Genomic DNA, 14426 nt, shown 5'->3' with positions numbered 1-14426 from the left:
AAGAACCTGAGTGCCATGAGGCTACATAATGAGTTAATACATGATACAAAGTGCTCACACGTCTCTGTAGACCTAGGAGCCAGCATCACAGTTGTAGCTGAAGCCTTAGATAAAGAATGCAAAAGAAAGGATCCATCCATTTCACTGAGTAAAGTTCATCATATGGAAGATGAATTGGATCCTTGTCTTTAAGAAATCAAATTGATTTTACACCAAGGTTGTGAAATGATCTGGTGGAAAGCTATCACGGCTAAAGAACTAGTCAGCAATGTAAGGGGGTTTTATGAATTGGTACTTTTGGGATAGGAGAAGGAACAGGTCTGTCTGTTTGAATTGAAGGAGTTACTTGTTGTATTAGTCAAGGCAGGCTAACTGCTGTAAGAGACCACCCCAGAATCTCAATGACTTAAAATTCTAAAGGTTGATCCTCCCCTCACATCACAGCCTGGTGTGGATCAGTGGTCAGGACTCTGCTCTACACAGTCAATGCAGGGATCTCAAGCTCCTTCATCTGGAGTTGAGGGGGGCCTACTCTTCCCTTGGGTTTCCCTGGTGGCTCATACGGTAAAGAATCTGCCTGCAATGCGGAAGACCAAGGTTTGATCCCTAGGTGGGGAAGATCCCCTGGAGGAGAGCATGGCAGTCCACTCCAGTATTCTTGCCCAGAAAATCCCATGGACAGAGGAGCCTGGTGGGCTAAAGTCCATGGAGTCGCATAGAGTTGGACACAACTGAGCGACTAAGCACAGCATGGTACTCTTTCCATAGGCCTTGCAGTTCTCTGCAGAAATATCTGCACCAGCCAGCAAATAAGGGAAGAGACAGGAAGGATGATTTTACAGAGAGTGTCATGGGTCAGGCCTGCAAGTGGTGTCCCCGTCTTCTGCGCTCGTTCCATGGTCTAGAACTCAGTCACAGGCTACAGCTAACTGCAGGGGAGACCAGAAGCGTTGTCATCTGTGTGCCCAAGAGGGAAGAAAGACTCCAAGTTCACAGATCATCTCAAAGCCTTCTTACTTACACATTATAAGTGATTTGATCATAGCCTGCCCTGTGAGCCATCCCCAAATGATCTATTTCCTATGGCTGGTTGCTGTAGGTTTCGTATCTCCATTGAGGAATAGCAGAGTTCTTTGTTGTGGTGGGTTTGTTTTGTTTTTTTTTTTCCTTTCACTGATGCTGCTTCTGATGTATGTGGCTTCCCACACTCTCTAGAACTATAGCCTAGGGCCAACTGACTATCACTAAACAAGTCTCTATAATCAAACTAAGGTATTATTATTACCATAGAAGTAGAAACTACAAAATTATGTTACGGAGGAACCTTGCTCTTTCCACTTCCCTGGAATTATAAACATTGTGTACAGCTCGAGCCAGGAGGTGGTTGCCATAACAACCATGGAAAAGCTAAAAATAGCCCCTTTCATACTGTATTACTTAAGGTGGAATTATGACATGTTATGGTGTTTTAGGGCAGGCAGTTCTCTTTCATGTGGGAAATGTTTGCAAACTTTCTTCAACAAAGCAATATTTGTATAATGTATTTGGATCGCTGGTTCTAATTATATACCTGACCCCCGTGATCCAGGATTCTTTTCTGACATGGAACTCTGTTTTGATATGTTTCTCTGTCTTTTTGAGAACCTGTTAGAGAACTATCTGTACCAATATTCAGTGTTATGTTTCAGCTTAAAAAAAAAAAAGTAAAGTCCCCCCAAGAGCAGACTTAAGTGCTCCCTAATAAGAAGTGAAAATATGAAGAACTGGGATGTAGTCTTTTTTGCCCAACCCTCCTTTTTCTGCCATCACTCTCTGTATCCTGTAAGCTGTCCACAGGACCAACTCTGTGTTCCAGTGCTTCACAGCAACATTTAAGCCTCCCTCCTCACGTGCAGCGTGGAGCAATGATGAGAGTCCTAAGGAAGGTGGAAATCAGAGACTTATTTCATGGGAGACCTGTCACTTCCTCCATGACAATACTGTTTAAGAGCTGTGCACAAGGATGCTACAGCTATCTGATAGAATAGTGGGGCATGTGTAGAAGAAAAGAGGCTTGGTAACTCTTTCATCCAAGTGATCATTAAGGAGAGTTTTCTAATTGGGAATTTCACCGAACTTAGGAAATTCTAGAAAGCATAACGATAGAAGGCTATAAATGCAAGGAACTGAATTTCATAGGGTTATATGTGTTTAATGTCTGGCTGGTGGGAGGGCTAGTCATTGAAGAGAATATTTTTAGATGAAAAAGTGCTTCCTTATCAGCAGTGGTGGTTTCTGCTTTGTCTTTGCAGTATTTTAATTCTAGCAGATCCTCAATAACATGCCACTGAGACACCATCGTGTGGCTGTTAGCAAGTAAGCAGCATGATGAATTAAGAAGGTTGTATCACAGAAAATATTACTGGACTTGTTTATTTGGATATTTGTCATAACAGACTGGAAATGTTGAGAAATATGAGCATTGGGAGTCTTCATTATGGAACTTCAGCAAATATTCTTAATGTACCTTCCAATCTTAGAATTGTTCCCCAATTCCCCAGAAAATGAGAGATTAGCCAGGGTTTGGTTTTATGTTTGTTTCTGTGTGCAATTAAGCTCAGCCCATTTTGTTCTTCTGCTTGATATAACAGAGTTGTCCTGAGTCTGGCTGTGCCATGGAAACTAGTTTGACGTCACTAATTCTGCTTAGATGGGGGATTAGCACTAGACAGAGTAGCTGATTTCAGAGGCTGGTCCTTTTCGTCTCTCGGTCCCAAATGTTCATCCCCATCTCTACGTAAAGAATAAATACTGTATATAGTACAGAGAGTAAGACCACTCTGCAAAGGTGCTGTTTGTGACCCAGACAAAACTAAGTTGAATATGATCATCCTTGGAGAGAGAGAGAGACCTGTGTGCAGGAGGGCTTTTGCAAGACAAACGAATGACGTGTGCTGCTTTGCAGCGCAGCGCTTTTGAGGAAAGGGTGTTTTCTTCTCCGAGTCATTTTGGTCCAATGATACATGCTCTCCGCTTCATGTTTACTTAGGGTTAGTGCATTCTCTGTTTATACTTTTTGATGCATTTTAGAGTGCAAATATTGTGTTTTGAATGAAGTATCTTTCAATTCCGACTTTTCACTTAAGTCAAACTAACTCTACCTCCTGGAAATTTTTAAATTAAGGTAGAATATTTGAGAAACAAAAATCTCACTTGCCTCAAGGAGTAAACAATTCAAAGCACATGCTTGCAGAATTGTGGCAGACCATATTTGACTATTGGTCTGTATTAATTTTGCAAGCAGAAACAAGGTTTTTATTATCTTGCAATGAACTTTCCTGTATTGAAATCATTGCTTTGGTGAGTGGCATTTTAGGAATCTATTTTGGTGAGGTCAAGATTTCCTTTTTAAAAATGGGTTTTTTTTTTAATATTTATTTATTTGGTTGCATTGGGTCTTCGTTGCAGCACACAGGATCTTCAGTCTTCATGGCAGCATGTGGGATCTGGTTCCCTGGGCAGGAATTGAACCCTAGGCTCCCTGCATTAGGAGCTCAGAGTCTTAGCCACTGGATCACGGGCAACTCCCCAAAAATGTTTTTAATAACTTTTAAACTTTAACTTTTGCAAGACTTTAAATTGTATTTCACTTGTGAGAAAGGAAAGAAACAGAATGTAAGATTTTTGTTTGAGGGCACATGCCGCCCTTTTAGCCAAATTGAGTATTATCTAGCCCAGAGTCCCACTGATTGAACCAGCAGTGACCAGCCACAGTGAAAAACATCATCTTCTACAACCACTTCAGAATGGGTTTTCTTCACTTGCTGTGATGAGTGAGGATATAGCAGTTCCTGGTTATTTGAGAAAATGTTAAAATAAACACCACCTAAACTCGCATGGGTGCTTAGGGCTCAGGACGAGGTGCAAAGATTCAGGCTTATTCTCAGAAAGCAGATTGTACTGCAGGAGATAGCTTCTACTTGATTGGGATCTGCTTTTAACTCAAAGGCAACACATTCCAATAAATTATAAATATATTTCACTCTCTTTATATATAGATTTATTGAGCTATATTTCACATGTCCTAAAATCCACTCATTTAAAGTGTACAATTTGGTGGTTTCTAGTATATTTACAGAGTGTATCATCACCACAGTCTAATTTCAGAATATTTTTAACACCCTAATATATATATATATATTATATTATAATATATAATATAAAGATATTTTAAACATCATAAATTAATACTGTATTAAAAGTCTCAGTAACAAAGGTGGTTTTTAACCCCTTTTAATCAAAGGAATTTCTCACAAATATAGATAAAATGAAATTACTAGATAACTAATTGCTAATTCACCTGTTTTTATCTTAGAATAATTGGGTTCTAAGTCCTGATAGACATTCTTACTCTTAAAATTTAAAAAGAAAAGCCTTTTCTGTCTGTGTGAGAGACACAGGCAAAAACTACAAGAATGGTATAATTAATACGTTGACCAAATATTTCGAACTTTCTTCAGAAAATTTGAGATTTGATTTCTATGTCCAACCTGTTAATTGAGTCACCACTTAGGAAAGTGTATATTACTAATAAAGACTTCAGTTCAAAAAAACAGAAGCAAAAAAACAACTCATTTTCAGTGACTCATTAAGTGGAGGGTCCAGACTTCCATTTGATGGTTGAAGTGGCATCTTGCCTAGAGGCTGGCAGATGGACTGAATGACCTTTCGGGATTATTTCTTCTCAGATTTATGTCTAAAATAACTTAGAAGCCATTTGATCTTGTTTCTTTTATTATTTTGCATAAGAAGGGCCTATATAGTCCTTTTAAAAAATACGAAAAAAAAAAAAAAAAAGGCCTTGGGAAGTAAATTTCAGGCCAAGAATAATGAGAAAGTAAGCCTCCCTGATTGGAGAAGGCAGTGGCACCCCACTCCAGTACTCTTGCCTGGAAAATCCCATGGACGGAGGAGCCTGGTGGGTTGTAGTCCATGGGGTCAAGAAGAGTCAGACACGACTGAGCGACTTCACTTTTACTTTTCACTTTCATGCATTGGAGGAGGAAATGGCAACCCACTCCAGTGTTCTTGCCTGGAGAATCCCAGGGACAGGGGACCCTGGTGGGCTGCCGTCTATGGGGTCGCACAGAGTCGGCCACTACTGAAGTGACTTAGCAGCAGCAGCAAGCCTCCCTGATAGCTCAGTTGGTAAAGAATCCTTCTGCAATGCAGGAGACCCCGGTTCTATTCCTGGGTAGGGAAGATCCCCTGGAGAAGGGATAGGCTACCCACTCCAGTATTCTGGAGCTTCCCTTGTGGCTCAGCTGGTAAAGAATCCACCCGCAATGAAGGAGACCTGGGTTCGATCCCTGGGCTGGGGAGATCCCCTGGAAAAGGGAAAGGCTACCCACTCCAGTATTCCGGCCTGGAGAATTCCATGGATGGTATAGTCCACGGGGTCACAAAGAGTTGGACACGACTGAGCAACTTTCACTTTCAAGTTGAAAGAAAGGTAGCACAGTGGTAAAGAATCCATCTGCCAACTCAAGATATGCAAGAGACCCGGGTTTGATCCCTGGGTAGGGAAGATTCCCTGTGAAGGAAATGGCAACCCACTCCAGTATTCTTGCCTGGAGAATCCCATGGACAGAGGAGCCTGGCGGATTGCAGTCTGTGGGGTCACACAGAGTTGGACACAGCTGAGCGACTGAGCATGAAAGATGAAGGACAGGAACCTGGTCTAGAGGGCAGGGGACAGGCAGGGTCAGGTTGATGTAGCTGAATAAGGGGACCAATTCCCCGGGGAGAATGGATTTGAGGACCAAAAGTTGGTTGTTAATTCTGTCTAAAATTCCTAAAACCCTAATTTCACACTTTACTCAAGCCATATACAACTGCTAACAACATGTGTATTTGCAGCATTGCTTTTCTCAAACTAATTTTTACTTATTTGTAGAACGAGTCGTTCCTGGTAACTTTCTGACTCTGAAATCTCACTAGTTTCTAAAAGTTACAGTAGTAATTGAGCTTTGCCTTTTGGCAAAAGAATATGATTTGGTGAACTATGGAGTAGCATGACTTTAGAGTCAGCTCTTCATTTAGCACCTGAATGCCTACCACCTGGGGAAGATAAGAAGGCGGGGCATAGCCATTCATTCATGTAAGTACCTGTTACATGCTCACCACAGGCAGAGTATTTTGAGGAAAAGCATAAGTTAAGAGCTCTGATGTCCAGAAGCTGATGGGTTTTATGAGGGATACAAATGTTGGTAATCATAGAGTGATTAAGTGCTGCAGCATGATAGTATGTGATAAGGTGCCAAATTAAAGCATACCAGGAGTATGAGGGTGTTTTTAAGGGTGATAATTCTTGGTGCTATGGCCAGAGAAGACCTCAGAGGATAGAAATCAACTCGAGAAGACCGAAGATCTAATCCGGTCATGCTCCAGATTACTAAGACTGAGAAGTGAGCTAATTGCAAAGAAGAGCTGTTTCTAGTTGATTGAGTTATGCCTCTTTGCTGACCAAGCATAGCACTTGCTGATGAAAGGCAAGGAGAGAGGTGGGTTAGAAAAACAGCCAGGTTATTCTATTTCAAATAGTTTTATATATCTCAATCTGTAACTTACAATTGTATATTTGATTTCACTCTGTTCACTTGCATCTTCTTTTTTTAGATCTAAAGGCGTAATTCTGAACATCTCCTCTGCCACTGGCAGGTACCCAGTCCCGATGTTGACCATCTACTCTGCAACCAAGGTGAACAGTTTTTTAGTAAATGGTGTCAGAAGAAGAATAAAGAATAGTTTTCAGTTTGAAAAATAAGAGATGGACTTTCTTGAAGTTCTCTCTTTAGCCATTTTCAAATGCACTGAGAAGAAAAGGAAAATAGCCAAGCCTAGTTTCGGAAGAGCTGGAGCTGGAGATAGCCTGATTGGTATCAACTTTACAGCCGAACTGAGGCGCCAAGATCTCAGATCCGCAGATGATATTTTTTTTTTCCCTCACAGTTCACTGGTTTTAAAATTGGTATTTGTACTTTCCAATAGAGAGCTGGTCTGAGCCAGTTAGCTCAGCTGATCAGAACATGGTGTTAGTGAGTCTAAGACTGGGGATTTGGTTCATGAATGACTCAGCATACAGCTTGAGTGCCAAGTCCGCAGAACTGAATAGCAGGATTGCAGCTAGTCAGCACATAGGTAAGCATAGCAGACACAACATAGATGCGAAACTGTGAATGTTTGGCAACATTATTCAAAATTCAGAGATATTTACTGCCACTTCTGAAGTGAGATAAGAATTTCCAGAGCTCTCTGTAAGATTCCATAATTCTATACCACACCACCATTCACCTCTTCACACTGCTACCAGGACAGTAGTGATTTAGAATGCATTTTATACTGCCTGCAGGTCAATAGCATGATTCTCAAATACATTGTTGAAGCATAGGATACATCTCTGAAGTAATGGTGACCACTGAGACGCTGCTTTTAGGGGAAAATGAGCAAAATAAAATGCACAGTAAGAACTTGCATTGTGCAGGGGGTAAAAAAGAGCAAAATACCTGCCCTCTTTTCCCTTGCCTTTCAGCCCCTGGAAAAACTGAAAAGTAATGTATTTTGAAAAAGCTTGGCCCCACCCCCCACCCTGGAATCTACCTGCTTTCTATATCTCTGAAACACACAGTAGGCATGTTTAAAATGAACACCATGTTTCTTGAAGTGATTGGTAAACTTCTTCTTGCCTGTTCTGCTCCACAGGCACAAGACTATTAATATTATTAACAGGGACTCTAGTAGAGTCATCATTGATACATTTCAAGCCTGAGATTGAGTCCACATTTGAAAAAATGGTATATTTTACAAATAGATTTAGAGTTGTTCTGTTGGAAGAAGATGGGCTGTCACGTTCATCTCTGCACTTCTTGGATCTTGCCATCCCAAAGGACAAAGAGAATGCTTGCTCTTTTCTTCTCTTTACTGACAACAAAATCCCCATAGAACAGACTTGAACAGAATTCATCCTGTGTTTCTGTTCGAATGGCAGGTGGGGAAGAGGAACGTATCCTTTGTTATATAATAAGAGGTTTTTTTTCTTGGAAAGTAATTTTCTGAAAACAGAAAAGATAAGAAGAGCCTTTTCCAGTTCAATCAGAATTAGATATTATATTTGGTGAAAGAATACTTAATTAAGTGGCAAATAAAGAAAACGTGAGGTTTTGAGGGTTTTTTTTTTTTTTAAAGGTCTCTTCATTTGAAGTGAAAAGAATGATTAGAAATTATAGTGTTAAATGGTTAGTTGATTATTTTTGTTTCCATGGCTACAGATCAGGCCGATTGATGTAATGTGTGTGTTGTTACTCCCACCCCCTCCCAGGCTTTTGTAGATTTCTTCTCTCAATGCCTCCATGAGGAATATAAGAGCAAGGGCATCTTTGTGCAGGTGAGTAGAGTTCGTTTCAGTTAAGTATCCCTGTTTTTGTGTGGTTTCCACAGCAACTGTTGCTGTCTTGGCAACGAAAGAAAATCACATTCCTAGGTAAGTGAATGTGACGTTAGCACACCATTAAAGAGATGGTTTCTTTTCCTTTATGCCCTTAAGTCTAGATTTAAAACAGTTATTGTCTAGAATTTTAAATCAATGAACCCTAAAGTAGAACTATGCAGCATAAACAGTTGGTGCATAGTAATTGTAAGTGCTTATGATTTTATTTTGAAAGAATTAGACCATCAGTATCTCTTAGCTGCCAAGTATGCAAGGAGTGCCACTGTTTATTAATGATAGGAGAGGAAAGTGCTGAGTAAAGCTAACTTTTTACTAAAGTGAGGATGACTGCATTTACCAGGTTGATATAGGTATGGTAGTGATTTTTTTACTTTTTTAAAATTGTGGTAAAATATACACCAAAAACACCATTTCTGTAGCTTTTAAGTATTCAGTTCAGTGTCATGAAGTACATTCACATTGTCTGCAACCATCACTACCTTCCATCTCCAGGATTTTTTGCAGTTGTCCAAAACTGAAACTTTGTATCCTTTAAACAGTCACTTTCCATTTACCCTCCCCCAGCCTCTGACAACCACCATTCTCCTTGTCTCCGAATTTGACTACACCAGGTACTTGATAGGAGTGGAATCCTACGGTATTTGTCTTTTTGTGACTGGCTTATTTCACTTAACATGTCTTCAGGGTTCATCCATGTTATAGCATGTGTCAGAATTTCCTTTTTAAGGCTTAATGTAATTCTGTTACTGCTATATGTCACGTGTGTTTATCCATTCATCTGTTGATGGACATTGGGGTGCTTCCACCTCTTGGCTGCTGTGAATAATGCTGCTTTGAACGTGGGTTTACACGCATCTCTTTGAGACCCTGCTTTCAGTTCTTTTGGATATGTACACAGATGCAATTGCTGGATCATATGATAATTCTTTTTTGGAAGAATCACCTTCCTGTTTTCCACAGTATAATAGCTGCCCTATTTTATATTCCTACCAGCAATGTATAAGGGTTCCAATTTCTCCACATCCTCACCAATATTTGGTATTTTCTTTTTGTTTGTTTTTAATAATAGCCATTCTTATGAGTGCTTCCCAGATGGCACCGTGGTAAGGAATCTGCCTGCCAATGCAGGAGACGCAAGAGACATGGGTTCGATCCCTGGGTCCAGAAGATCCTCTGGTGGAGGAAATGGCAACTCACTCCAGTACTATTGCCTGGAGAATTCCATGAACAGAGGAGCCTGGCAGGCTATAGTCCATGGGGTCACAGATTCAGACAAGACTGAGCAACTGATCTGAGCTGATGCTTATGTGTATGGAGTGGTATCACATTGTGGTTTTGATTTTGATTTGCATTTCCTTAAGGATTAATGATGTTGAGCATCTTTTCAAGTGTGTACTGGCCATTTGTCTATCTTCTTTGGAGAAGTATCCAAGTTCTCCACCCATTATTTCATTAGGTTGTTTGCTTTTTTATTTTTGAATTGTAGGATTTCTAGATATATTCTGGACATTAACCCTTTATTAGATATATGGTTTACAAACATTTTCTCCCAGTCTGTGGGTTACCTGTTCACTCTATGGGTAGTCTCCTTTGATGCTCAAAAGTGTTAAAGTTTGATGCAGTCCAACTTATTTTTCATTCCTGTTACCTGTGCTCTTGGTGTCCTAGCCAAGAAACCACTGCCAAATCAATGAGGCTTTTCGGCTGGGTTTTTTAAAAAAAATTTTATTGAAGTATAGTTGATTTTCCCCTTTATGTTTTCCTCTAAGAGTTTTACAGTTTTAGCTCTAATATTTAGGCCTTTGATCTATTTTGACTTAATTTTTAGAGAGACCTTTGATTTTATTATGTAGCTAACAGATACAATGCTGTGAAAATACAAAACGAATCCAGTGAAGGGGCTTTTATGGGTATCAGTCTCAAATCAGCTATCGCTCAACACAAAGAAATGAAGGCTCACAGTATTTCCGTGGTTAGCCACATTTTTATCAATGTCTTGGGAGATTGCAATCCTTATCTCATTCCTGCTCCTGCCCACGGCCTGCGCCCACCTCCTCACACACCCAGTCTTCATTATGGCTTTCCATTCTGTGAGCCTAGTATTTTCCTTTTTGTACCCTGAAGCCCCAGATGATCAATCACTATACAAATAGCTAATGTTAGAGGGAATACTTTTCAGGCACTGTGCTAGGCACTTCATGTCTCTGTGTGTTTCACGGCATCTCCTAATGATCTCAGTGTTAGTCACTCATTCGTGTCCGACTCTTTGTGACCCTACGGACTGGAGCCTGCCCGGCTCCTCTGTCCATGGACTTCTCCAGGCAGGAGTCCTAGAGTGTGCTGCCATGACCTCCTCCAGGGGGTCTTCCTCACCCAGGGATTGAACCCACATCTCCTATGTCTCCTGCTTTGCAGGAAGGTTCTTTGGATCCATCTGGTCAGGCAGAAGGTGCTGGACTGCTTAGCTCCATTTCCTCCCGGATATCTTTAGGGTAAATATTTCCTCATCTTCCAGGGTCAGTTTAGAGCCTGTTCCTCTAAATGTCTCCCTCAAGGGATCCTTTGAAGGGATCCTTCCATATATAGTCCTTTGGTGTTATTCCAGTCTGCAGCTCCCCATGAATACAGGGTACCCTGGGAGGTCAGGGTTTTTAAGATTCCTGAATTTTATATGGTGCTACTATATGCTCCCCACTTCCCCGTCTCTTGACACCAGTTATTTTAATGCTAATAGTCTGAACCTGCTACACAGAATGTGTTGTATTTTGGTAACAGGAGATCAGTAAAACACTCGGGGAGGTCAGGCCTCACGTGCCACACTGTGTCATGCCATCTTCTCATTCTGATGAATCAATTATATTCAAGCTATTAACTAATAATTTTTAAACACTATGGAGACCCAGTAGGAATCTTAAAGGTCCATTGGTGAGTGACCTGGAGGCAGTGTGACCAGAAGCTGCCAAGTGTTTCAGTGACAAAAGGCAGTCTTAGGCCTTGTCAGCGCAGATGAGCAATTTCCAAAATTCCGTCAACAGACAAGGCTGTTTCTTCTCTTATTTCCAGGTCTGATTTCCCTCAAAGATCTTTTCTGCATATTCACTGCCTGTTGATCTGTTGTGACCAGCAGCTACTATAGAAACACATTAGCATTTGTTTCGGAAATATTTTACTTTGATACACGTTTCTTTTTCCTAAAGATGAATTATCAATGATGTGATTTCATTGATCCCTGTGTTCCTTCATGAGAATTCACTCAAAGTTTAGACTTAGGGTGAACTTGGTGAAAAACCAAAAACCGCAATGTTTGTGAGGAAAAGTAGTCATTTCTGCATGAACACATCAGAATGCTGAAGTAGAAGAGACTCTCATGTTAACTCTGACCGAAGGGATAAGAAAAAAAACTCCGGTCTAAATGCAGCTCCGTTACAGAGTATTGGTTTTTCTCTGGTGGTGTGTGGTCTGGGCAGTCTTTCAGGTGAGGAGTATTCATCAGCTGGTTGCCCTTCCACTCCTTCCCACATCCTGTTTCCTGGGTGATCTGATTCAAAACAACCGGGATGTGTAGCCTTCCTTCAGAGTCCTCCGGTGGCTGCCCATCAAGTTCAGGGTTGGATTCAGACCCCATGAGGCCATCGCCTCTGACCGCTCCATCATGCCACCCTGAATTCCAGCCAGAGCGGACCCTGTCACGTCTGTCATGTGCTGTGCGCTCAGCGGTGCCCGTGACTGGCTCCTCCGCTGCCGGCACGCCCTCACCCCCACTCCTCTGCCAGTGTCCTCTTCACACCTTCTCCCTGCCCATCTTTCAGGGCTTCGGCCTCACTTCACCAGGGAAACCTTTTGCTGTCTTCTTTCTTTCTTTTTTGAAAAATGGATTTATTTGGCTGTCCTGGGTCTCTGCTGATGTGCGGGCTTCTCTCTCGCTGTGGTGAGCAGGGGCTGCTCTCTCGCTGCGGAGCATGGGCTCTAGAGCATTCGCACTCCAGTAATTGCAGCCCATGGGCGCAGTCGGTGCAGCTCCTGGGCGCTGGAGCACAGGCTGTATCGTTGCGGTGCACGGGCTTAGTTGCTCGGCGGCATGCAGGACCTTCCCGGTCCGCGGGTGGAACCTGTGTCTCCTGCATTGGCAGGTGGAGTCTTTACCCCTGAGCCACCAGGGAAGCCCCTCTCTCATTTCTTATTACATATCTGTGTCTGATACTCTCTGGCCCCAAACTCCCCCTATCCCCTCCCAACCAGTGTTTTCTTGGATACACTGTATCCAGTGTACTGGGGCTTTTTATCCTGTCTGTCTCTGTTAGGGCACCTGTAGTGTGGTGCACACCAGAGAGCTGCCTTCTGCTGGCCTCATGCAGGACCCTGGCTGTGCATGGCTATGTGTGGTGATACACGGTCCTCTGTTTTTAAGGCCTTTTGAGCTTCTTCTGTTGCTCACATAGGCCTCTGGTCTTGAATTTTCAAATTCTCTATCTAGAGGGTTTCCAGGCTAATGCTATGATGTCACATTTCCATTTCTTCTAATCTTTGGAAGACAAGTTCGCTTTCTAGGTCTGTGTCCACATGGAAATATGACAGATTGCTCTTTGGAGAGAGGGAGAGAGAATGTTTTTCAGATTCTGAATTGTTTTCTATTCATTCCTTTGTTATATTTTTTTTTCTTTGCTTTGCTCTCCTCATCTTTCCTTCAACTTCTTTCCTATAATTTTGTAAGAGCATTTAACATTTCCTTCATGAATTCAGATTTGCCAATAGATTTGGCAAAGCATTTCCTGGAAACACAAACAATAGCAACAACAAGTGATAAGAAACATCTTAGAGGTGCATTTTGACTCTGTTGACGTTAGAATAGAGGCTAAGAAATACATTCTTGTAAATCTCATTGAAAGTTGCTCTGTCAGTAAGAACGATCTGTTCTCATTATTACCCTATAACTAAATCCCAGTCAAAATTATACTTAACTCTTTCAGAGGACAAAGTCATAAGTGATCTAACTGGCCAGTTGGTGGGCCCCAGTACCAGGCTCCATCTCTTAATGCCAAGCAAGTAAGAAAGAGCTGAAACTAAGATGACATCCTTAAACTGTACTTCTTGAACACTTATTCTGTAAAACTTTCACAGGCTTTCTTGTGTGTGTGTTTTTCACCTTGGAAGTAATTTCAAATCTGTAGAAAGCTTGTAAGAATAGTACAAAGAACACCCCAGTATTCTTTATGCAGATTCACTTGTGGTTAATATTTTGTTCCATTTGTTTTATCATTGAGAGGTGAGCTGCGTGTATCATGTTTCTTTACCTCCAGATCCTTCAATGTATTTTCAAAGAATAAGGATACCCTTAATAACTAATCACAATACAGTTACCAACTTTACCGTTAACATTGATGTAGTATTCTTATCTAACCTACCACCTGCGTTCTAATTTTTGATCTCATAGTATCTCTCATCTTGGCTGAGCTGCGTGGCTTATGGGATCTGAATTCCCCGACCAGAAACTGAACCCGGGCCATGGCAGTGAAAGCCCCAAATCCTAACCATTAGGCCATCAGGGAACTCTTTCTCATAATATTACTCTCAAAATACTGAGAGGGAACTGCTGGGGAGGTGGGGCTGCCGTGGCAAAAAGACAGATGGAGTCCCTGCTGTGGCAGAGTTTATATTTAGTGGGAAGGAGACAGACAATAAGCAAGCAAACACACACATGAATGAGATGGTTTCACATAGTTGTCCATTCTATGAAGACTCTAAAGGAGGATGCTGTGTTGGGGGCATGGGGGAGGTATAGGGAATTTAGGAATTTCCCCCTCCGGATTGGTCGCATGGGTTTGAGTAACGCCTAGGTCTGTGCTCTTTCTGCCAGGCCCCCGTGCTTCTCCCTGGGGTGTTATCCTGCACCATAGTCTTCTTGCTTGGAGCTGGAAAGCCAGGTCTCTGGAAATGTTCTCAA

At 41.7% G+C, this 14426-nt stretch overlaps 1 protein-coding gene across 1 annotated transcript in view; it reads left to right on the top strand.

Moving 5' to 3' along the window:
* The window catches only part of HSD17B12 (hydroxysteroid (17-beta) dehydrogenase 12), a 177288-nt gene that overhangs the window by 152768 nt on the left and 10094 nt on the right, over window positions 1–14426 (top strand). Inside the window, exons 8-9 of the mRNA XM_010856148.1 lie at window positions 6658–6739; window positions 8357–8422. Coding sequence (XP_010854450.1) covers window positions 6658–6739; window positions 8357–8422 — 148 coding nt within the window. The remainder of the gene's footprint in view (window positions 1–6657; window positions 6740–8356; window positions 8423–14426) is intronic.

Source organism: Bison bison, unplaced genomic scaffold, assembly GCF_000754665.1.
Source record: "Bison bison bison isolate TAMUID 2011002044 unplaced genomic scaffold, Bison_UMD1.0 scf7180017854252, whole genome shotgun sequence".
Classification (NCBI taxonomy): Eukaryota; Metazoa; Chordata; class Mammalia; order Artiodactyla; family Bovidae; genus Bison; species Bison bison.
This window is presented reverse-complemented; position numbering and strand designations above follow the sequence as displayed.